Source organism: Coffea arabica, chromosome 11e (genome assembly GCF_036785885.1).
Source record: "Coffea arabica cultivar ET-39 chromosome 11e, Coffea Arabica ET-39 HiFi, whole genome shotgun sequence".
Taxonomy (NCBI): Eukaryota; Viridiplantae; Streptophyta; class Magnoliopsida; order Gentianales; family Rubiaceae; genus Coffea; species Coffea arabica.
Window position 1 is genome coordinate 44,552,966 of NC_092331.1, and position 24,546 is coordinate 44,577,511.

A 24,546-nucleotide genomic window follows, 5' to 3' on the forward strand; every position below is an offset into this window, starting at 1 on the left:
GGAGGTTTTTTTGAATTAACCTTTTTCTTTTTGAAGATAAGTAAATGAGCAAAAGAAAGATTATTGAGGAAGATACAAAATCGACAAAATAGAAGACCAACTTAAGAGATAGTAAGAAAGAATAAATTTCACAAATTCAATTTTAGATGTATTAGGGACTTCTATTTTAATAATAGTCAAGATATTTACTAGCCCATGCTAAAATAATACGGAGGTTGACCTAAAACTCAAGGAGTTGATATTTTAGTTTCATGCAATTTTAAGGCTGAAAAGTAATTGCCCTACACCAATCCAAATGACTTTTTAAATATGTCCTTACCTGCTAACTGCTTTTGTCCAAAGCTTCACAAATCAACAAAATACCTTGCAACCTGCTAAACCTCATCATGTTATTATATCGTCTTTGTCACACTAAAAATTGATTTTGACCAAATATTGAGTATAATTGTCATATATGCTAGAGAGATTTTCAAAATTATCTATTGAATTGTTTACTTCTTGCAAACAACATATGCAGATGCATGAGACCAAGTCAGCGCCAACAATAAAAATAAGATAGGCAGTCTAACCAACATATTCATAATTATCAATGTATATCATTCCATATTCTTGAATGCTTCAGTCCTTCTAATTTCTTGGGAAAAACTGAGTTTTGATCTTCTCAAGTGTTGTGACGGCATCTTTTATGTTGATCCTGTTCTCTGGGACATCTGAAGTGCATCTTAAAGCAAGCTGCAAGATAGATGATACACAAGCTTTGTTTTCCTCGGCTTGTTTGTCCTCTAGATGAAGTAATTTCACATCGATAACTTGATCTACAAAACCTGGCAATAATTCTTGGATCCAACGCCTAATGCTTAGCTCTTCCTTGAACATCTCATCCTTTGGTCGCTTTCCAGTGAACGCTTCAATCATGGTAATGCCAAAACTGTATACATCGCACCTAGTTGACACTAGTCCTTCTAGTCCATGCTCTGTCATGAATATTGAAATTCACATTAACATTGCTACAGCGAAAAATATAGTAGTTTTAAAAAGATTATAATGTTTTCATATTCAAAATAAAAGTGTTATAACATATTTCATCTTAAATTTGGTTTGGCCAATGAGTGCCAGGGACACTTACCAAGATAATTTTGACGAGAGTAAAACTAATTTAAGAAAGTCTCTAAGTGCAGGTAAATAATATATGTAAATGTGTGTATTCACATAATTAGTTAGATGTTTTTAAGTGTTTTAATGAGTTTTATGAAAGCACCTACCAGATTGTTTTACCAAAAGACAAAACTTAAAGGCTCCATATGAATTAGGTGTTTTTGTAGTGTTTTTAAAAAAATTTATTGTAACAGTGTATATAAAAAAAAAAACTTTTATTGTAGATTGTTAGGTATTTTTGAGGTAATTTTGGAGGTGTTCCTAGAGATGTATTTTTAGATGCTTTTAGAATTTATAATTTTTAGGATATTTTTAAAAAATAAAAAATAAAAAATAAAACCCCCACCACCACCACCCACCGTCACCGTCACCGCCACCAACCCCTTCTCCTCTCTCCTCCCTCTCCGTCTTCCTCCACTTTCTTCCTCCTCCTCTTCTTGCCCTTCCCGTGCCACCCCTTGCTGTTCCCTTCCTTCCTACCTCCCAAATTTGGCCACAACCTCGTCATAGCCTCTAGTCGTGACCAGATCGGGCATCTGGTTATGGCTAGATTAAGGGGAGGGGAGTGGAGGGGACGAAAGGGAAAAGGGAGAAGGTGGATGGCAGGGAGAAAAGAGCAGGAGGGGATAGGGGTGGTGGTGGAGTGGTTGTGGTTGTGGATCGAAGAAGAAGATGTGAAAGGGTTTGTTTTTTATTTTTTTTTTATTTTTTTGGTATTTATATAAGATTATTATTTATACACTAAAAGTGTATATATTATTAATTTTAGATGAATGACCAATAACAAAATTTGGATTTAAACTCCAAGTTTTATACATGTGTCATGAATCAAATGATAATAGGGTATTTGCACACAATTTATTCGAGAATAGATCACTATGAAATCTATATAATATGTTTCTGTATTTTGTAAGGTATATAATTCTCTCATAAGAGAATTGTATTCAAAGTGCTCATTAATTATTTTATCCACCATGGGTATCCTTTGAGATGTATATTTCCGGCTAAAATCTGGGCTCAAAGATACTCCATCATTGAGAGAATTTAATCCAGATCTCTCAGTCTATTGGCAATCTTTTTTTTTCCCAATAATGGGGAAAGATTTTCTATTTCATCCTTTTTGAATAAATCATATAATAATTCTTCAACCTTATCGTAAATATTATACTTCAATGTATATAAGATTTACTCATTTTTATGAGTTGTATTTGAGATTGTGTGTATTTTTAGAATTGATTTTATAATGTTGCTATAGACTGCAAATACAAAAACAGTTTTTGAAAAAATTTCCAAACCAATAAAAAGCCAAAATTTTAGGTTTACAGCCAAGAATAATAACCTGGAGCGATGTACCCAATTGTGGCCAGAGTGTTTGTTTGAACATGGCTTTCTTCATCTCCCAGCAATTTAGCAATCCCAAAGTCACTAACAGGACCTACCATATCTTCATCTAGTAAAATGTTGCTAGGTTTCAAATCGCAATGAATTATTGGAAATGAATACCCATAATGAAGATATTCCAACCCGTGAGCCACATCAATCATGATGTCCAATCTTTGCATGATACTCAGGACATGGTGGCCAAGATGAAGCCATTTGTCCAGACTTCCATTAGGCATGAATTCTAGTATCAAAGCTTTAAAGTCCTGATTAGAGCAAGCACTGATTACTTTGATCAAATTTCTATGACGAAGGCGGCATAAGACTTCGCATTCTGTGTCAAAAGCTTTCAATATGCCCTCAAGCTGCATATCAAATACCTTTATAGCCCAAATCATCCCATTTGCAGACACCCCTTTGTAAACTGAACCAAACGTCCCAGATCCAAGCAAGTTATTCTCGCTGAAACCATTTGTTATTCGTTGAAGTTCATGGTAGGGAACCCTTTGATGTGTTGTTTCTGGAAAAATATCATGAACGGGAGCCGTAGTTTTATTTCTTGTCAACCTTTTCAGCAACAAAAGTGAAACGGCCAAGGCTAGGACAGCAGATCCTGTTGGCAGGGACACAAGCAAGAGCATCTTTTTCTTTGATCCATGTTGAGAAGTTTGACAAGGTTGGAACCAAGGAGTACCACATAATGCTTCATTAGCAAGAAAGGATAGGAGTGTGAAGTTCTTAAAAGGTCCTCCTTGAGGAATCGGTCCTTGTAGATTGTTGAAGGAAACATTCAAATACTGAAGATCCAAGAGTGCCTCCAGTGATTTAGGTATCGTACCAGTTAAACTGTTGAATGACAGATCCAAGTACTGCAAAACAAACATATTCTTGATGGACTCTGGAATTAACCCTTGTAGGTTATTATGCCCTAAGGAAAGTGCCTGTAAATTCTGTAGCGCCCCAATTGTGCTAGGAATATCAGCAGATAACTGATTAACTGATAGGTTCAGTTTGATCAACGCCTTCATACCTCCAACTTGGGAGGACAAAGACCCATTGAGATAATTCATGGACAAGTCAAGCTCCAACAGATCCTTAAGGCTCCACAAGCTTGATGGTACGCTAGATGTTAGATTGTTGGAGTTTAAATAAAGATATCTCAATGAAGAAATGCTCCCTATGCAATTGGGCACTTTGCCAGATAGCCTATTTCTTGCCAAAATTAAGTATGCTAAGTTGGGAATATGACAAAACTCACTTGGAATTGGTCCATGTATCTTGTTATCTTCAAGACTTATCCACTGAAGTTTTAGTAAACCTGAGATGGAACTTGGGATTGTTCCTGTCAAGCCATTGCTTGCTATGTTCAAATACGCCAAGTCGCTCAAGTTGCCTAGTGACCTTGGAATTTCACCTCCAATTCCACAATAAGACACATCAATTGATTCAAGAGAGTTGGAAAGATTTCCAATAGACACTGGAAGATTTCCATTCAGTGGATTTTCGTCTAGCGACAACCTAATCAAAGACCTGCAATTTCCTATAGAATTGAAGAAGGTCATATCTCTAGATAGAGTAAAATTGTTTTCCGAAAGATCCAAGGCTTCTAGGAATGTTAGGCTGCCAAGAGAGTCAGGAATTGCACCAAAAAATTCATTTACTGTCAAGTCTAGACTCATCAATTTGGAGGCATTGGAGAGTGTTGGTAGTATAATTCCAGTGAATTTGTTGCTCCCAAGATTAAGCACCTCAAGATTGGGTAAATTAACACCTAAAGTGGAAGGAAGAATGCCCAAAAAATCATTATCTGGTATGCACAATGCCCCAAGAGTTGAAATGTTGAATAGCTCATGTGGGATAGGATTTCTTAACCTATTTTTGCCCAAGTATAGTACCTCCAATTTGTGTAGGTTACCAATCTCACGAGGTATAACACCTGATCAAAAACCAACTAGGCAACAAGTCAAATGAGAAGAAAAACCAATTCCATTGAGGAACACATGCATATTAATAATACGCATACACATGTATACACACACACATATGAATGGGCTGAAATTGTTTCATGAAAAGAAGCTAGTTAGGGTTGTCGGGCCTTTAAGTTTTGGTCAGCTAACTTATGTAAAAATAAACATATAATTCGGCTGGAAAAAAAGGGGAGAAATTTTCTGGACATAAAGAGAAGGAATTTGGATAAAAAAAAAAGGGAGATATTAGAAGTAGAGAAGGCCATGTAGTCTGGTACGAACCAAAAAGTTAAAGGAAGCCTAGTCTTACAGGGACTGTACTTGTGTGACATCTATAAATATACCTAATGGTTAGACCTTAAGCCGTTTTCTTCTTACAAAATTCAGAAAAATGTGAGAAAGACAGAGAAAAGGTGAGAACGTAAAATCTCTATTTCTTGGAAAATTAGGAAGAACTATGAATTTATGGATTAAATTCTAGGGGAGCCATGTGAGGGTCATAAACTTGTCCTGATAATGTGGTTTATAGATGTTATGTGATTAAAGAATTTGGATTATTCTCACTTTACACCCTTAAATTATATCATTACTATCAATTTACCTCCTAATATTGTATTTTAGTTACTTTACCCCTATAGGCAATTCAAATCGGTATGTTAACAAGTTTTGGATAAAAATATCCTTTATTTTATCGCATTACTATATTGTTATTACCACTTTGTCCCTTTAAATTATAGTGATACAATTGCTTTACTCCCTAACATTATTTTTTGGGTATTTATCCCATCATTAACCTAATTAGTATGTTCAAAAAACTTTTAATGGATTTACCTTTTTTTAATATAATCAAAAGTAAAAAAATTGGAATGGTTATTTTTTCTTTTTCTTTTTCTTCACTCTAAGAGTTCCAAAAACATAAAAATAAAAGGATTTTCCTAAATTTCTTTTTTTTCACACTTATTAATACTAGGAAAAGAAAAAGAGATAGGAGAGAAAGAGATAGAAAATTAGATTTTGCAAAAAAAAAAAAAAACAAAATAAGAAGAATCTAATGTTATTGTATTACTTTAATATCATCAAGATTAGGATTAGAATTGAGTGATAAATAGGAAAGTAAAATAATTAAAATATCGAATTCTTTCTTATTTGTATTTTTTTTGAAAAAGAATTGGGCTCTCTCTCTCTCTCTTTCTCTCTCTTCCCCTATCTTTCTATTTTTTTTAATATTGATAAGATTTTTTCTTGATACTAAAAAGGAAAAGAGCCACACTAAATTTTTTATTATAAAAAGAGAAGGGTACTTTCTTTTAGAGTTTTTTTAACTTGCTAAACTAGTTTAATGGTGGAATAAATTGTCTAAAAAATAACTTTATGGAGTAAACTGATAATAAGACTATAGTTTACGAAGATAAAGTGATAATAATTTTAAGCCCAAACATGTCTTTTCAGTTGAATTAATAAACTCCGTTAAGTTTGACTGGGGGCAAAGTAACTAAAAAGTAATATTATGGAGAAAATTAATGCTGGAAACAAATGTTATACATCTATATAATTGTTTTATTTGACTATTTCTCTATGGCTGGTGATATTGCCAAAAAAAATAATCTTTTTGCTAAAGCAATATGTGCTCATACGCTAAGTTTATTATCAACCAGTCAACTCCATATATTTGTATGGAATTTACTAGGGTCTATTAAGCACTAATTACTACTCTTCTTCTCTAATAAATTTTTCTCTCTCTCACCACACACATTGACACACGTTGATTCATTAATTACTTTCATGATTTACTCGTTTAGTTTCTGTCTTAACCTTTTTTTGTATAATAATGCTTTTGCTTAAACGCACTTTTTTTTGCATTCCGATACTTTTATTTAAAAATTTATTTTTGCAAGTGCAACATGATTTAATTCCAACAAATTTTGGTTTAAAATGATTGCTATGATGATATCATTGTAACTCAATGCTTTGATATATATTTCATTTAGTTTTGGCATGCAACATACTTTATTTATTTGAATTCTACTTGTTTATCGTGTGCTTTTGTAGCTGATCTTGTTAAGAACTTTACCATCCTTTCCTCTTTTATAATTGTCCTGCAGGTTTCGTGATAAGAATATATTTTACGTATTTTTTAGTGTGTTTTATTAGTTAATTTTGGTTTGATTATTTAGTTTTATAACTAAAATAACTAAGGTTTTGGTAAAAAACTACATTTTATGTTAAAATGGCTAAACATTGCATTTTATGGATTTTTATGGTAAAAACTTCATATTTTGTAGGTTTAATGATTCAATCATCAAATGAAGTGCATTGGGAAGATATTTGGATGATTGAAGATGGATTAAAGTGGTGAAAATAAAATATGAAGTATAAAAGGAAAAATGCAAGAAAAGTCAGGTTTGACAACTCTGACATATTTTGGTATTTTGACTATATCTGGAGCTACACAGATCGGATCAAGGTGATCTTTATACCATTTTAAAGCTAAGAAAGAGATCTACATTTGGTATGAAGACATCAAAGTTCAATTCAGCCGTTTTCATAGTCCAAAAGTTGAAATACCGAAATTCAACTCAGCTGTCCAAAGTGGAAAACAGAGCTCTGACCAGTGTTTAGTATTTTGATCATATCTCAGGCTATACAACTCCGATTTGGATGATTCTTGAAGCATTGAAAAGCTAACTCAAAGGGCTACAATTTTTATGTTTTGCACAAAAGCCAGTTCGACCTTTATAATAGAGAAAATCGCAGATGAAGTAAGGCCAAAGTGAATACGCGAGTACACAAAACGTGACTTGTAACCGCGTTTTGTGTAGGCGCGTTTTCTGGCCGCAATTCTGCAATTTGCTCAGTCAATTCTCTTATGTTCAAACTACTTTCCAGCTACAATCTACAAGAGAATTCGGTGCACATGCTTCAGAAGACAAAAGGGCAGACAAGGTGGCTTATTTTCAAGTCAAAAACATTTGTTATTGACTATCCTAACAAAGTTAGATTTGGAAATCAAAAGTTGGAATTTGACTTGGAAAAAGAGAGCCTTTGAGTAGTTTATATGCAGAGACATTTGGGGAGGTCTGCAATTGATTAGAGGATCATACGGGAGAAGCTTGAAGAGTGCAGAAATGTAGTTCTTCCATTTCCTTAGTGTAGGATAGTTTAGCTAGTGTAGTTCATCCACTCTTGTATATTGCTAGACTAGGATTAAGATGGAGATGAAGAAGGCAAGGTGATGAGCTCAAGTGCCATGGGTTACATTCCTTTTCAACTCTTTATCTTTTGTACTTGATTCCAAATTTAGTTAATATGCAAGTTCTGGATTTTATATTTAATATGTGTCTTTAAAGTTTATACCTTGGGTTTGGTTGAACTTTCTATGATTGTTAGTGCTTATTATTTGGCTACTTGACTGCTATAATTTGAGCAAGTTATTTAGCATTTTAGCTCTTTAAATCATGATTAATCTGGTACCATTAATTGTGATTATCTAAGGTGTTATTTCTGCAATGAAAATTGAGATTTAACATTAGTTCAAGAAGTGCTAAACATAGGGAGTACACTCACGAAAGTAGAGGTGCACCTATGTGGTTTTTAGTGATTAATTTCATGTAATTTCATTGAAAAAATAAACTTGTAGCTTATTTCATAACCATGAGAATAGGTATGGATTAGTTATGAGTATAGTTGATTCACTACGAAAGTAGGTTTCACATGTTTAAGGAAATTACACCATAACTAGCCTAGATGTAGTATTCAATTATCCAAATATAGCACTTGCATGAGTAGTTAGGGATACCACAACCTAAGAAGCTTTTATTTGTTATTTTGTATAATTTCAGTAGGTTAAATTTGTTATAATTCATTGATAGTCTAAATAATAGAGAAGCTTTAGTAATACCGGTAATTGTTCACTCTTCCCTGTGGGATCGACCCGATATATACCCTAAACTACTAGTTGACCTGTATACTTGCAGTGAACGGGTGTAATTCGGTTTTTTAACTTGTACGTATGTAAAATACCCGTCATTTCGACTTCCTATCAAGCATTAGTATTCGCTAATAACTAGATGAGAGTAAGTTTAAATTGCATTAGATTGTATATCCTATGTATATAGGGAAAGTAAGGCTAGTATTACTTGTTTGAATCAAATTATGTTTTATTTGCAAAAGGACAGCATATTGAGAAAAAAATTAGTATATAAAAAAATATTAAAATCAAAATCAAGTTTGTAAATCATAAAATAATAGATCAATTAATCTAACATAGAGAGTTAGAGAAGAAGTTGATGATAATAAGGGTAAGATTGAGAGACCCTAACCCTAAAAACTTATTTATAGAGAGAAAAGAAGAGTAATTAATGTATAATGAGCCTTAGGAAAATCAGTGAGCATAATTGACTGATTGAGGGTATTCTTCGCATTTGAGAAAATATTGCACTGCCAAGAAGATTATCACTCTGATAATTGACAAGGGTTTATTTTACGTATTTTTAGTGTATTTTATTAGTTAATTCTGGTTTGATTATTTAGTTTTATAACTAAAATAACTAAGGTTTTGGTAAAAAACTACATTTTATGTTAAAGTGGCTAAACATTGCATTTTATGGATTTTTATGGTAAAAACTTCATATTTTGTAGGTTTAATGATTCAATCATCAAATGAAGTGCATTGAGAAGATATTTGGATGATTGAAGGTGAATTAAAGTGGTGAAAATAAAATATGAAGTGTAAAAGGAAAAATGCAATTTGAATCAAGAAAAGTCAGGTTTGACAACTCTGACACGTTTTGGTATTTTGACTATATTTGGAGCTACATAGATCGGATCAAGGTGATCTTGGTACCACTTTAAAGCTAAGAAAGAGATCTACATTTGGTATGAAGACATCAAAGTCCAATTCAGCCGTTTTCATAGTCCAAAAGTTGAAATACCGAAATTCAACTCAGCTGTCCAAAGTGGAAAATAGAGTTCCGACCAGTGTTTAGTATTCTGATCATATCTCAGTCTACAAAGCTCCGATTTGAAGGATACTTGAAGCATTGGAAAGCTAACTCAAAGCTCTACAACTTTGGTGTTTTGCACAAAAGCTAGTTCGGCCTGCATCATGGAGAAAATCGTAGTTGAAGTAAGGACAAAGTGAAAACGCGAGTGCACAAAACGCGAGTTGTAGACGCGTTTTGTAAAGGCGCGTTTTCTGGCCGAAATTCTGTAATTTGCTCAGTCAATTCTCTTGTGTTCATACCACTTTCCAGCTATAAGTTGCAAGAGAATTCGGTGCACATGCTTCAGAAGACAAAAGGGCAGACAAGGTGGCTTATTTTCAAGTCAAAAACATTTGTTATTGACTATCCTAACAAAGTTGAGATTTGGGAATCAAAATGTGGAATTTGACTTGGAAAAATGGAGCTCTTCATCAGTTTATATGCAGAGACATTCTGGGATTGAGAGATTGGAGAGGATCATACGGGAGAAGCTTGAAAAGTGCAGAAATGTAGTTTTTTCATTCTCTTAGTATTAGTTTAGCTTAGTATAGAGTAGTATAGTTCATCCATTCTTGTTTATTATCTAGATTAGGATGAAGATGGAGGATGAAGAAGGCAAGGAAGAAAGCTCATGTGACAAGGGTTGTAATCTTTCCAAACTCTTTATCTTTTATATTTGATTCCAAGTTTGGTTAATATACAAGATCTGGATTTTGTGTTCAAGATGTGTCTTTAAAGTTTATACCTTGGGTTTGGTTGAACTTTCTATGATTTTTAGTGCTTATTATTTGGCTATTTGACTGCTATGATTTGAGCAAATTATTTAGTACTTTAACTCTTTAAATCATGATTAATCTGGTACCATTAATTGTGATTATCTAAGGTGTTATTTCTGCAATGAAAATTGAGATTTAACATTAGTTCAAGAAGTGCTAAACATAGGGAGTACACTCACGAAAGTAGAGGTGCACCTATGTGGTTTTGAGTGATTCATTTCATGTAATTTCACTGAAGAAATGAACTTGTAGCTAATTTCATAACCATGAGAATAGGTATGGATTAGTTATAAGTATAATTGATTCACTACGAAAGTAGGATTCAAATGCATAAGGAAATTACACCATAATTAGCCTAGATGTAGTACTTAATGATCCAAATATAGCACTTGCATGAGTAGTTAGGGATATCACAACCCAAGGAGCTTTCATTTGTCATTTTGTATAATTTCAGTAGGTTAAATTTCTTATAATTTATTAATAGTCTAAATAATAGAGAAGCTTTAGTAATACCGGTAATTGTTCACTCTTCCCTGTGGGATCGACCCGATATATACCCTAAACTACTAGTTGACCTGTATACTTGCAGTGAACGGGTGTAATTCGGTTTTTTAACTTGTACGTATGTAAAATACCCGTCAAGTTTTTAGCGCCGTTGCCGGGGAAGATTTGGCAATATCGGTGTGAAGAGTAACTTTATTAGTTTAGACATATTATTAGTTATACTGTGTATGTTATTTTCTGTGTTTTATATGTGTATGTATTTTATCACCTAGTCTTCTTACTAATTTTGCTCTTAAGTTGTTTAAAAGCAATTTTAGATAATGAGGAGGATAGGTCAATTTGGAGGACAATGCTTGAGAAGTGGAAGCATGACAATGGATGGTTACCAAGTGCAAAGCTCCATCAACAGAGGTAACCAAGAATTTACTGAATGTATGTCTTTTGAAGATGGATTAAGGTGCTTAAAGGCTAAATTTGATGTTATAATGTTACAAGTTCAAATGGACACAATTATACATGAAATTGAGCAAGGGAGGAATGTTAATGCTTTTAATTCTTATCATTTGATTTGTGACTTGTGTGGAGGTTATCATGCTACTAACACATGTATGCAAGCACAAAATGTTGATTATTATGATGAATTGGAGCATTACAATCCTTGTTTTGATCAAGATAGTGCTAATTGGAACAATTCTCCTGTTTATGGTTGGGATAATCAATGTACTTATAATAATTCCTCATATTTTTACGATTACCAACCTGAATGTGTCCAATATGAATCAAAACCATCTTGGGAGTTGGCAATTGAAATGGTAGCTAATGATTCTAAGCCATCTTGGGAGTTAGCTTTAGAAAAATTAGCTAATGCAACTTCCGACCGTTTTGATAGGATTGAGGAAAGAATAGATGAATTAGCTTCTCACTTTGGTAGAATACATGAGCAATTGAATGCATTGTGTGAAGTTATTTTCTCTAATAAATTGCAAAATGATCCTAGCATGAATGGTAGGAATGTTGTATGTGAAAATGGATTGCATTTTGATGAATATGATGAATCTCAATTGTGTTTCAATGAGCAAATGTCTATTTCACATGATAATATCTTTGGAACTAACTTTGAACCTCAAGAGGTGAGTTTTAATGACTCATTTTTCACCCCTCTTGAGGAGTGCATTGAAAGTGTAGGTTCTAAGGGTATTGCTGCCCAAGATACTCTCATGGCATTTTATTTGGTAAGTTCTCAAGTGGCGCATATTCAAGGTAATATCTATGAAACACTTGGGATAGGTAAGTCACTTCTATTTCTCATATCATTAGAACATGTGACTTTTACTATAAAGTCACCATTTAATGATCTACCACAGCCTAAAATGGTGGATTATTCGCTCACCAAACCTCCTTGAAAAATGAGGTTCAATAGTCAAGCTATTGACTTTAAAGAAGCGCTTATTGGGAGGCAACCCAATGTTTTGGCTATTTATGTTATTTTGGTGTGATTTTATATTTAAAGTATGTGTTTGAGTTATTTTGTTATTTTTCATTTGTAGGTATTGGAATTGGAAGCAAAAGTGACCAAATGAGGTGAAAAAGACGAAATTTGATCAAGGAACTCAACCCCTCGATTTGAGTAATTGTTGTTTTTGATCCGTTAAAAGGGGCTAAAATGCATGTTTTTAATGTTTTACATGTGTGCACATTGATAAATTGTACAAACAAATGATTTATGATGCATTTTGAGTGATTGGGGTATTATTTGTAAATTTTCAAAAGTTGAATTTCTGCTAAAATTCGCAGCAGAAAACGCGTTTCTCAAGAAAACGCGCCTCTGAGTCGCGTGTTCACAGAATCGCGTTTTCAATTCTGCACCTGCAGAACAGAAAACGCGCCATTGAAGGAAGTCGCGTTTTGTTGCCTTGATCAAAGATGAAAACGCGCCAGTGAAAACGCGACTTGAAGTCGCGTTTTCTCACATAACCGCGTTTTCAGTACTGCAACTTTTGGGAAGAAACGCGCCTTCAAAAACGCGAGTTAAAGGCGCGTTTCTACTCACGTTTTCTGAGCATTTTTTTTTTTTGAAAGAAAAAAATGCAGGTTCCTTGATTCTCTTTTTTTTTCTTCTTTTCCTCATATATTTTCTTGTACCTTGAGTGGCTTATTGTGGATTTTCTATAGGTACACCATCAAAACAAAGGATTGAAGTTACGGATCGCCGTTTAGTTTTATTAAACCTTTGTTATCACTTTTGTTTCTCATTTTCCATTTTTAGGTTTATATCACTAATGGTTATCAAATGGAACTCTTGAAGTGATGAAGACAGGCAAACAACATACCTTGAAGCTTCATATTCAATCACAACAATAGGGGAGTATTACTTTTCTTTATCTCGATTTTCCTTTTTACACATTGAGGACAATGTGCATGTTAAGTGTGGGGGGAAGAATTGAGATTATATACATTGTATGTGATTGAATTATTAGTTGCAAATATTGGACTTGTGTTAAAATTCAAAATTTTTCTAAAATCTTGTCCAAAATTGCAAACTTGCCCCAAAAAGTTTCATATTTTTTCAATTTTATCCAAGGGGTAACAAGTTTCATACCATTAGTAGTTCAAATTTCTTCTACATTTGAGATAAATATATGTGATTTAAGCACTTCTTTTCTCATTTAACTTGGAAATGACTATTATGTGATTATAATTTTTGCATTTGTAGGAAAGTATATCTTTTAAAGTGGAGAAAATTATGCCTATATTTTTTTGCATATTTGATGAAATTTCTTCGCTTTATTTGATTTTATAAGTTAAGTGATAAATATGGTCAATAATTGCAATACTCTTCTCGTGATTATGCTTTCAATTATATGAGGGAAAAAAAATCTTGTTTAAATAATAAACAATTGTTCTACTCCAATGATTCTCGTACCGAGTAACCGGGGGTTGGCATCTACAAATGTCAACATTCGCGTAAAAAGGTACTTGAATTAAGAGTATGCAAAGCAACTTGAGTATGTGAAGTGTTGAGTAACCGGGGGTTGGCATCTACAAATGTCGACACTCGCGTAAAAAGATACTTTCATAACTTAAGTAATATTTAGCTATATTATATAAATAAATCCCTCTTTAAGTTAAATAAGAAGATGATCATGGGTTTAGGAAGCATATTATTGACCATATGAGTTACTTACTTGTAAGATTGGGTAAGGATGAAAAATTGATTTGAACTTGTTATAATTACGGTATAATTGGCTCTTCTTTACTTGATATTATGAGTACTTGAACTTAATTGAATAATTGCATAATGGTTATTTACTTTGTTTTGAGGAAATGAAGTTGAAATGCTACATATGTTTATTTTCAACTTTTGGATCATTGTTGGTTTGTATTTCTTATTGCTTGAGCACAAGCAATGATTCAAGTGTGGGGGTATTTGACAAGGGTTTATTTTACGTATTTTTAGTGTGTTTTATTAGTTAATTCTGGTTTGATTATTTAGTTTTATAACTAAAATAATTAAGGTTTTGGTAAAAAACTACATTTTATGTTAAAGTGGCTAAACATTGCATTTTATGGATTTTTATGGTAAAAACTTCATATTTTGTAGGATTAATGATTCAATCATCAAATGAAGTGCATTGAGAAGATATTTGGATGATTGAAGGTGAATTAAAGTGGTGAAAATAAAATATGAAGTGTAAAAGGAAAAATGCAATTTGAATCAAGAAAAGTCAGGTTTGACAACTCTGACACGTTTTGGTATTTTGACTATATCTAGAGCTACACAGATCGGATCAAGGTGATCTTGGTGCCACTTTAAAGCTAAGAAAGAGATCTACATTTGGTATGAAGACATCAAAGTCCAATTCAGCCGTTTTCATAGTCCAAAAGTTGAAATACCGAAATTCAACTCAGCTGTCCAAAGTGGAAAATAGAGTTCCGACCAGTGTTTAGTATTCTGATCATATATCAGTCTACAAAGCTCCGATTTGGATGATTCTTGAAGCATTGGAAAGCTAACTCAAAGATCTACAACTTTGGTGTTTTGCACAAAAGCTAGTTCGGCCTGCATCATGGAGAAAATCGCAGTTGAAGTAAGGACAAAGTGAAAACACGAGTGCACAAAACGCGAGTTGTAGACGCGTTTTGTAAAGGCGCGTTTTCTGGCCGAAATTCTGCAATTTGCTCAGTCAATTCTCTTGTGTTCATACCACTTTCCAGCTATAAGTTGCAAGAGAATTCGGTGCACATGCTTCAGAAGACAAAAGGGCAGACAAGGTGGCTTATTTTCAAGTCAAAAACATTTGTTATTGACTATCCTAACAAAGTTGAGATTTGGGAATCAAAATGTGGAATTTGACTTGGAAAAATGGAGCTCTTCATCAGTTTATATGCAGAGACATTCTGGGATTGAGAGATTGGAGAGGATCATACGAGAGAAGCTTGAAAAGTGCAGAAATGTAGTTTTTTCATTCTCTTAGTATTAGTTTAGCTTAGTATAGAGTAGTATAGTTCATCCATTCTTGTTTATTATCTAGATTAGGATGAAGATGGAGGATGAAGAAGGCAAGGAAGAAAGCTCATGTGACAAGGGTTGTAATCCTTCCAAACTCTTTATCTTTTATATTTGATTCCAAGTTTGGTTAATATACAAGATCTGGATTTTGTGTTCAAGATGTGTCTTTAAAGTTTATACCTTGGGTTTGGTTGAACTTTCTATGATTTTTAGTGCTTATTGTTTGGCTATTTGACTGCTATGATTTGAGCAAATTATTTAGTACTTTAACTCTTTAAATCATGATTAATCTGGTACCATTAATTGTGATTATCTAAAGTGTTATTTCTGCAATGAAAATTGAGATTTAACATTAGTTCAAGAAGTGCTAAACATAGGGAGTACACTCACGAAAGTAGAGGTGCACCTATGTGGTTTTTAGTGATTCATTTCATGTAATTTCACTGAAGAAATGAACTTGTAGCTAATTTCATAACCATGAGAATAGGTATGGATTAGTTATAAGTATAATTGATTCACTACGAAAGTAGGATTCAAATGCATAAGGAAATTACACCATAATTAGCCTAGATGTAGTACTTAATGATCCAAATATAGCACTTGCATGAGTAGTTAGGGATATCACAACCCAAGGAGCTTTCATTTGTTATTTTGTATAATTTCAGTAGGTTAAATTTCTTATAATTTATTGATAGTCTGAATAATAGAGAAGTTTTAGTAATACCGGTAATTGTTCACTCTTCCCTGTGGGATCGACCCGATATATACCCTAAACTACTAGTTGACCTGTATACTTGCAGTGAACGGGTGTAATTCGGTTTTTTAACTTGTACGTATGTAAAATACCCGTCAATAATATCACTTAGCCGCTTTCTGTCCTTTCCATTTTTCCATTAAAAACACAAATATTTATTTATGCATCTACTTCCCTCTGTATCTTCTCTAGATCAATAAAATACTATATAAGTTTGTGTAAATTTGACTTTTTAAATTTAGTAAAGTAATTCTTTTCTTTGTCCTTGTATTCCTTCTTCAAAATAATAAATTTTTTATCTGTATAATATTTTTATTGTCAACAAAAATTTAGAAGCATTAAGTTGTTTATGTTAGCAATTACTACTCTTAACTATTAATAGTTTAAGAATTCTTTTCCCATGATTTTATTGAGACAACTCAGAAGTACCGCTTATTTAGTTTAAATAAAGATTAAAGTAATTTACTGTAGAAATAGAAGGAAGTTTGTATGCGTACTTCAATTCAGGTAAGTAATAAATATAAATCAATTTATAATATATTTATGATGTCACAAGGCAGCAATTGTGGTCTAATTATAGTTCGGCCAACGAGTGAATAGTGACCCTTAACCTAATAATTTGTTTTTGGGTTATGGTTGGGTTTCAAAATCTTGATTTAAACAGCGTATGACAGAATAAGAAAACATCACTAAGTATCTCGTTGTTACCTATGAGATTAGCATCCTCTATGCCTAGGATCTCCAAATTAGTAGTATTGCCAATATCTGCCGGGATTTGACCTGCAGAAAAGATCAAGCATAATACTTACATAATTGCTTAAAAAAATATACATGTATATATGCAGGCAATTGTTTTAAGAAAAATATCTTAAGCTACTGAGAAGGGTTGTAAGTAGTTAGCAAACTAAAATGATTTACATGTGTTCAAAATTTAAGTTCAAATTTATGTATGTAACTGAGAAAAGGGGAAGTTTTTATGGACTGTTTTGATTATTAAGCTAACGAAGCTAATTCTAAGATATAATTTGGTCAGGCGGGTCCACCACGAGAAAGGCATATACTTCATATAATGACATCCATACATTTTATTAAATTTAACTTATGGCCAATCTTGGTTGTAACTTGTTTGGAACCATCACAGCTATAGTGATCATGCCAAACCGTGGTCCATCTTCTAGTCTAGTTATTATATCGTGTGAGTTAATAGTGATCCTACTACATCGTGTCTTAGGCACAGTTTTGTGGACTGATTGAATTTAAATAACGAGATGCGTATTACTTTAAAATATGATTCAAAATAGATCTAATAACAAATCCCATAACCCATATAAGAGGAAACGGGTGAATTACACATTATTTTTCTGTGATTTAACACTATTTTACTTGTACATAAACCTCTTATAGTTCGAATTAAAATGTCATAGTGACGGATCTCTTCTTTTATAATAAAATTGACTAAAATGTCAAAAGTACTTCAATGTGAAAATGAAAATTACTTATTAATGATAAGAAATTTATGTATTAGTTTTGAAAATCATAAGAGAGTTTTGTTAAAAAATGATAAACAATGGGAGGCTAAATTGTAATGCATACTAAACTTATAATCATGGCCATTTCAATAATTTTAGTTTCTAAACAAAGGTAATTTTGACATTTAAACTAGTTCCAAATCATGAGAAAGTTGTATATATTTGAAGTCATAAGAGAGTTATGTTAGAAAGCGCTAAATTAGAATGGGATAAATTGCAATTTTTCCGGAAGAAATAGTGACTCAAAATCAAGGAATTACTATCTAATTGTACCTTGAATATCGTTTTCTCCTAGAGCTAGCCCCCTAAGCGTAGTTAGATTCCAAATTTCTTTTGGGATATTTCCTACCAGATTATTGTATGACAAGGACAAGATTTGAAGACTCGGACAACCTCCAATACCAGCCAGAACTTCGCCGTTAAACTCGTTCCTCGACAGATAAATCCCTTGGAGTTGTGGCAGATGATCACAGATAGGTGCCGGAAGGTAACCGGATAAGCTATTATTCGAAAAACTAAAGTGCTGCAATGACGAGAGGTTAAATAAAGACCGAGGCAAGGAGCCATCAAGTCTATTGGTTTACATGTCAAGGTCCTCCAAGTTTTGTAAAGCACTCCAGTCTTGAGGCAAATTTCCAGTTATGAGGTTCAGACCCAACCTTATGGTCTCTAACGTTGTTGCATTAGACAGCGTTGGTGGCAATGAACCTGAAATTCTGTTACTATGGAACAAAAGATAACGAAGTCGAGATAAAGCTCCCAACCATGATGGAAATTCACCATCAAAGCTATTGAATGCCAAGTTGATGGACTTGAGTCGACGCAAATGACCCAGCTGAGTTGGAAGATTTCCATGGAAGCTATTGTTTTGAAGGTTCAGCCAGACTAAGAATGAGAGATTCCCCAACTGTGGAGGTATGGTTCCGACTAAGCCCATTGTAGGAAGTTGTATGGCAGCGACTCTTCGATGGCGAGTGTTACAAGTGATTCCTATCCAGTTGCAAACAGAGGTAGAAATGGACCAATTGATTGGAAGGATGTTCTGGGGATCGGAAATGGTGGCCTTGAGGGCAAGAAGAGCATCTAGATCATGATCACGGCTGTTGTTATGGGCAACAACGTTAGTGATACTTGAGGAAGCTGTGCCCAGGCCTGCAACCAAGGTTACAAGGAAGAGGAAATAAGCTTTCTCCATATTTAATTTCTTTTCCAGAATCTGGACATATACTTGTATTGCCATAAGGAACATATAAATATAGATTCAAGTACAACAACCCTATTTTATTATTATTATTATATTGGTCTCTGGAGAAGAGGACCTTGTGATAGTGAGGTCAGTTAGGGTTTGCCTGATAGTCACCGAAGAATAATACAGAATGATGGTGGCAATGTAGACCTTGCAAATGTGACCTATCAGCTTGTATAATAGGTTAAACTATCTGAGGAGTATTTAAACCATTCGTATCGTCAACTTTTGAGATTTTATATATTTCAAGTTTCACATTATCCCCTCAAAAATAAATAGCGCAAAATTTTAATTATTCAGTCTATTTCTACATTAAAGCTGACAAATCTGAGGGCAATTTGATGAATCTAAATATGGAAATAGAGAAAATAAAATAAAATTTAATAATTTTTATTATTGATGAGCCAAGTTAAGACTTGAAATAGACGAGGGGCCAAAAATTGATAATAAAAATAGTTTAGAAGCTCCCTAGAAAGTTTACTCTATTTATTAACCTTGCATACAACTACCTTATAGAAAGCTCTTGACATGAACGAATTTCTGAGTCATGGAATACGAGATATGGAGCAACTTCACAGCCACATATGAGACGTGTGGGGATTTGAGTATATCTGCATGCAATTTTAACAATCCAATTTTAGTCATCTTTTATTTGTGGATTTAATGTGAGCTAAAATCTTTTTTAGGTTCAAGGAATAGGGGATAGATGACTAGATTAGCTTTTTTCTTCGTTGCTTCTTGATTGAAGAGAAGCATTCTAGAAGCCAGAGAGACATAAACAGAACTAGAAAATTCATCTTATAGTGGCGAACTTGAATATACCTAAACTTATATGTTTAAGATAAAACATTTTAAAGCTTCTGCTGTACTGAAATTTTCTAATTTTATAAGGGATAAAAATTGAATTTTCTAAAATTTGGGGGAGGGAAGGAGCCCCTGCTATCCCCCTAGGTTTCGTCCCTGGAGAGGGAGAAGTTGAGGAACTTAAGCTTTTATTAGAGATAGATGATTTAATATGTGTTGGTACTGTTTGTGTTACATAAAATAAATGGAGGCATTTTTGGATGCTGGATTGGATTTTTGCCTGGATGTCGTTAAACAGTGTTGGTCTGGCTCCCTTCCTGGTTCGTCTCTCAAGGTTTTATCGGAGAAGCTCCGAAAGACAAAACAAGCGCTTCGCCAATGGTCTAGGAGTTCTTTTGGGGATATATTCTTGGAGATTCGGTCGGCGGAGCAAAAGGTAGCAGAGGCTGAACTAGCCCATGATGACAACCCTTCCGAGGAATTACTGATACAACTACACAAGGCACGAGCTCGGTTGCGCAATGCTTTGGTGGTTGAAGAAGAGTATTGGAAGCAGAAAGCTCGGGTTAAGTGGCTGGCGGACGGTGACCAGAATACGGCTTTCTTTCATTCTGTTGTGACGGAGAGGCGGAGAAAGTCGGTTATTCATCGGATTCGGAGGACAAATGGCGACTGGGTGGACGATGAGGCAAGTATTTGTAATGAGGCCGTCTCTTTCTTTCAGGGTTTGTTTACAGAGGAGGTAAGAAGAGCCTCTAGTGACATGTTGGAGTTCATTCCGAGGGTTATTAATGATCAGGATAACAGCGGGCTGACGGAGATCCCTTCTATGGACGAAGTGAAGGAGGTCCTGTTTTCAATGGATGGGGACAGTGCCGCGGGTCCGGATGGCTTTACAGGGAAGTTTTTCACGGCTGCTTGGGAGGTGGTTGCTGAGGATGTTCACCGAGCCATAGAGAGCTTCTTTTGTGGCGCGGAGTTGCCGAGATGTGTCACCGCTACTGCCATTGTTTTGTTGCCTAAGGTTCTCTGCCCACACGATTTTACACAATTCAAACCGATAAGTTTATGCAACTTTGTCAATAAGGTCATCTCTAAACTCTTATCCGTCCGACTGGTTAGGGTCCTTCCGCGGATTATCTCGCCGCAGAAGAGTGGTTTCGTGCCAGGACGACAAATGGCGGATAACTTTCTCTTAGCTCAGGAGTTGTTGAGCGATATTAGGAAACCCAACCGGGGAGGGAATGTGGTGCTCAAGTTGGATATGATGAAGGCCTACGATAGGGTATCGTGGCTGTTTTTAATACAAGTCCTTTGGCGGTTTGGGTTTAGCGAGCTGTGGATTGATATGGTGTGGAGGCTGGTCTCAAATGTGTGGTTTTCTGTCATTGTGAATGGCTCGCTGAAGGGGTTTTTCAAGTCCACCCGAGGTTTGCGCCAGGGTGATCCGATATCGCCGGCTTTGTTTGTCATTGGAGCGGAGGTGCTTTTGCGTTCTCTGAATGCCTTGGCGGTGCATAGGCGTTTCCATCCCTTCAAAGTTCCGAGTGGATGCCCTATGGTCACGCACTTGGCATATGCAGACGATGTGATCATTTTCACCAGCGACATCAAGGCCTCAGTGCAGTTGGTCAAGCAGGTAGTCGATGGGTATTGTTCTCTGTCGGGGCAGCGAGTTAACTGTCAGAAGAGTTGTTTTTTGGTGCACCCCAGGGTGCCTCCGCAACGACGAGCAATGATCAGGACGGTTACGGGCTTCTCGCACAAGTCATTTCCTATCAAATACCTTGGATGTCCTCTGTACATTGGGAGGAGACAAGTGTATTATTTTGCAGATGTCTGCAGTGCGGTAACGGCTAGGATTTTATCATGGAAAAATCGGGTCCTATCGTCTGGGGGCAAACTAGTTTTGCTCAGAAGCGTGCTATCTTCAATCCCGATCCACTTGTTAGCGGCGACATCACCGCCAAAGGCAGTGTTTGTGTCCCTTGAGAAGGTGATGGCAGCCTTTTTGTGGGGCTCATCAGAGATTGGTCCTAGGTGGCAGTGGATAAGTTGGGGGGAGCTATGCTGGCCTCCGGAGGCAGGTGGGGTCGAATTTCGTAGTATTGCTGAGGTGTATGACGCACTCTCCATTAAGCTTTGGTGGAATTTTCGGCAGCAAAAGTCGCTATGGGCGCAATTTCTGTCAGCGAAATATTGTAAAGGAGTGCATCCTTGTTTGGCAGAAGAGGTCTCTTCACAGTCCTACACTTGGCGGAGATTGAGGTCAGTTCAGGATTTGGCGGAGGAGCATATCGGCTGGGTCCTTGGTGAGGGTTCCATGGATTTCTGGCATGATAATTGGATGGGTACAGGAGCGTTGTGCCATCGGGTAGATATTTTTCATGAGCATAGGGTGGCGGATCTTGTCTTTCAGGCACAATGGAACTGGCGACTCCTTAATCAGATATTGGCGCCGGAGCTGGTGAGGCAAGTGGTGCAGGTATCTCCTCCGGCCTCTAGAGGTGCGGATAGGATGGTTTGGGCGTTAACGGCTGATGGGACGTTCTCGGTAGCCTCGGCTTACTCCGTTGTTACAAAGTCGGCTACTTGTTCTTGGGTTGCTTCACAAGTTTGGCTGCAGGGTTGCCCTTTTAAGATTTCCTTCTTCATGCTCCGGCTGTTGCGGTCGCGCCTTCCCCTTATGGACATGCTACTGAAATTTGGGGTTCAGGGCCCGTCTAGGTGTCGGTGTTGCTCTGAGCCGGGTGAGGAAGGGATCCAGCACACCTTCTGCATGGGGGGATTAGCAAAGGCTGTTTGGGCTAGCTTTGAGGAATGTCAGGGGGAGTTGGCTAGGGTTTCCACGGTGTGTCATCTGGTTGTGCGGTGGTGGTTGCGCCGGGGACATAATGTGTACCTCAAGTTCGTATATCGATTACTCCCAATGCTGGTCTGTTGGGAGTTGTGGAAAGCGCGAAACACAGGGGTATTTGAGGGGAGGAGAGTGGTGAGTACGGAGGTGGTGCGTCAGGTATTTCTACAATTGTGTGCTTTATTTCATTGCCGTTTCCCGGAGATAGATGGCTCTTTTGGGTCATGGGATGCTTTTCACTCGGCATTGGTGGGTATGAGGCGGAGGGTTTCTATTATTCAGGTGGCACGGGTGGCTCCTACACGAGGGTATAAATTGAATTCAGATGGATGCTCTAGAGGGAATCCGGGGATTAGTGGAGGTGGAGGTGTGGTGTGTGATAGGGACGGGAAGCTCATTTTCGGCTATTCTTGTTTCTTTGGTTCTTTGACGAGTTTGCATGCGGAGCTTAGGGCAATGCTGTTTGGGGTGCGGTTATGTGTCGCTCAGGGTTTGCATGGGTTGCATATCGAGTCGGATTCGCTCAGCTTGGTGCGGATTCTGCAAGGGAGTCAAAGCTGCCCGTGGCGACTCCAACAGGAGATGTCCGAGTTGATCAACTATAAGCCGTACTTCACGGAGATCACGCATTGCTATCGAGAGGCAAACAAGCCTGCTGATTGCCTGGCTAACATGGGAGCAGATTCGGAGCAGGAGAGGGTCTTTACTAGCCTTTCTGCTTTGCCTTGTAATGTTCAGGGGGAACTGGCTTTGGAGCGCGTAGGGTTTCCTAATTTTCGTAGGAGGTGGGGTAGATGAGTGTTGTATGCTTTCTTTCGCCTGCTCTCAAGTTCAATAAAGCGTTTTTATTTGGATAAAAAAATTTTAAAAAAAAACTATATAGTACGTGCATATTGAATCACTAAATTAATTTTTTTTCCTTTCGAAGGTTATGACATACATGATTGTTAGGCTTAGACAATTTTCTTGTACTGAACCGGATAGTGAGAAAGAGAATGCCTCTTTTTGACCCAGAGAATAAAACAAAAAAACTGAAAAACAAGAGAGAAAGCAGAGAGAAAGACCTCCAGTTTTGTTACTTTGTGTTGTGGGGCTACTTTGATTTTACAGATGTGACAATGAACAGTTAAATAGGAGAAAAGTTGAAGTCTAGTCAATAGTACGTATCATCTTTTCTCCAAAGAAGAGACTTGGACACGGAGTTATCTTTTAGATATAGTACGTGTAATGTATATATTCAGATGAAGAGTGTCTTTGGACAGAAGTTTATTTGAAATAGTAACTACTGTAGCACTTGTACGTGAAATTAAAAAAAAAAGTGGTAAGGAAAATAATTTTTCAGTTTAAAAAATGTATTAGTGATGCAAGTAAATAATTTTTGTGCAAATAATATCATTCCAAATACATCTGAAATTATAGGCAAACATGTATATATATATATATATATATATATATATAGATAAAACACTAAAGGTGGGCATTGGTCGGAGACCATCCTATGGGGCATTTGATTGATCTAACCCGCATCTTACGAATTAACCATTTTCTAACCTTTAACCGCCCACATATCAACTCGTACCTGATGTGATTGGATACCTGTTAGAAGAGAGTCGGATTTGTAGGTATGTGCCCCGCCATTCTCATTACTTAATTTTTTTGAAATAATGTATACTAATTTATTTTTATATTTTGCATATTCAACATAGATTTTATCCAGAAAAAAGGTCTAATGCTAAGAAACAAACATACAAAGAGAGTAAAAGAAAAAGAAAGTGGAGAGGGCTGGGCTGGGTAGTAAGTAGGGAGGGATTGTAAATAGGTGGGCTTGAATATAATCCCTCCTATTTACAAAAAAAAAAAAAAAATACAAGAAAAAGAAAAAAAGAACCCAAAACTAATGAATTTGTTATAAGCATTGCCCTTTTTCATATATATTCTACATCAATTAATTTTTTTTTTAAAAATATAAGATCATAATTTTTACAAATGAATCGCATAAACAAATTATAGATATCATATTTGGGATACAATTTGCTCAATAGAATTACTTAGTTAGCTCTAAAACTAATATTTTGTATATCG

At 35.6% G+C, this 24,546-nt stretch overlaps 3 protein-coding genes across 3 annotated transcripts; 1 reads left to right on the top strand and 2 right to left on the bottom strand.

Moving 5' to 3' along the window:
• Positions 1–627: 627 nt before the first annotated feature.
• Positions 628–1,663, bottom strand: LOC140021312 (probable LRR receptor-like serine/threonine-protein kinase At3g47570). The gene is made up of 2 exons (XM_072072077.1): positions 1,537–1,663; positions 628–974 (listed from the first exon to the last, which is right to left on the bottom strand). The coding sequence occupies exons 1-2, from the start codon at positions 1,661–1,663 to the stop codon at positions 628–630; spliced, it is 474 nt and encodes a 157-aa protein (XP_071928178.1).
• An 811-nt stretch (positions 1,664–2,474) lies between these two features.
• On the bottom strand, positions 2,475–18,752 carry LOC113718308 (uncharacterized). The gene is made up of 4 exons (XM_027243222.1): positions 18,142–18,752; positions 17,960–18,057; positions 16,737–16,808; positions 2,475–4,471 (listed from the first exon to the last, which is right to left on the bottom strand). Exons 1-4 carry the CDS (start codon positions 18,750–18,752, stop codon positions 2,475–2,477), a joined length of 2,778 nt encoding a protein of 925 aa, XP_027099023.1.
• Positions 18,753–19,851: 1,099 nt separating this feature from the next.
• On the top strand, positions 19,852–23,262 carry LOC113718309 (uncharacterized). The gene has a single exon (XM_027243223.2). The coding sequence runs from the start codon at positions 19,852–19,854 to the stop codon at positions 23,260–23,262; it is 3,411 nt and encodes a 1,136-aa protein (XP_027099024.1).
• The last annotated feature ends 1,284 nt before the right edge of the window (positions 23,263–24,546 follow it).

Excerpts from the sequence above, each read along its gene's own strand:
- LOC140021312 (XM_072072077.1), bottom strand. The coding sequence starts at position 1,663 with ATGACGAGGTTGTGGCCAAATTTGGGAGGTAGGAAGGAAGGGAACAGC. Across the intron at positions 975-1,536 it reads GGGAGGAGAGAGGAGAAGGG|AGCATGGACTAGAAGGACTA; the intron begins GTTGGTGGCGGT and ends TATTCATGACAG.
- LOC113718308 (XM_027243222.1), bottom strand. The coding sequence starts at position 18,752 with ATGGAGAAAGCTTATTTCCTCTTCCTTGTAACCTTGGTTGCAGGCCTG. Across the intron at positions 18,058-18,141 it reads AACTTGGAGGACCTTGACAT|CTTATCCGGTTACCTTCCGG; the intron begins GTAAACCAATAG and ends TTCGAATAATAG. Across the intron at positions 16,809-17,959 it reads TAACGGCGAAGTTCTGGCTG|GTCAAATCCCGGCAGATATT; the intron begins GTATTGGAGGTT and ends TCTTTTCTGCAG.
- LOC113718309 (XM_027243223.2), top strand. The coding sequence starts at position 19,852 with ATGGAGGCATTTTTGGATGCTGGATTGGATTTTTGCCTGGATGTCGTT.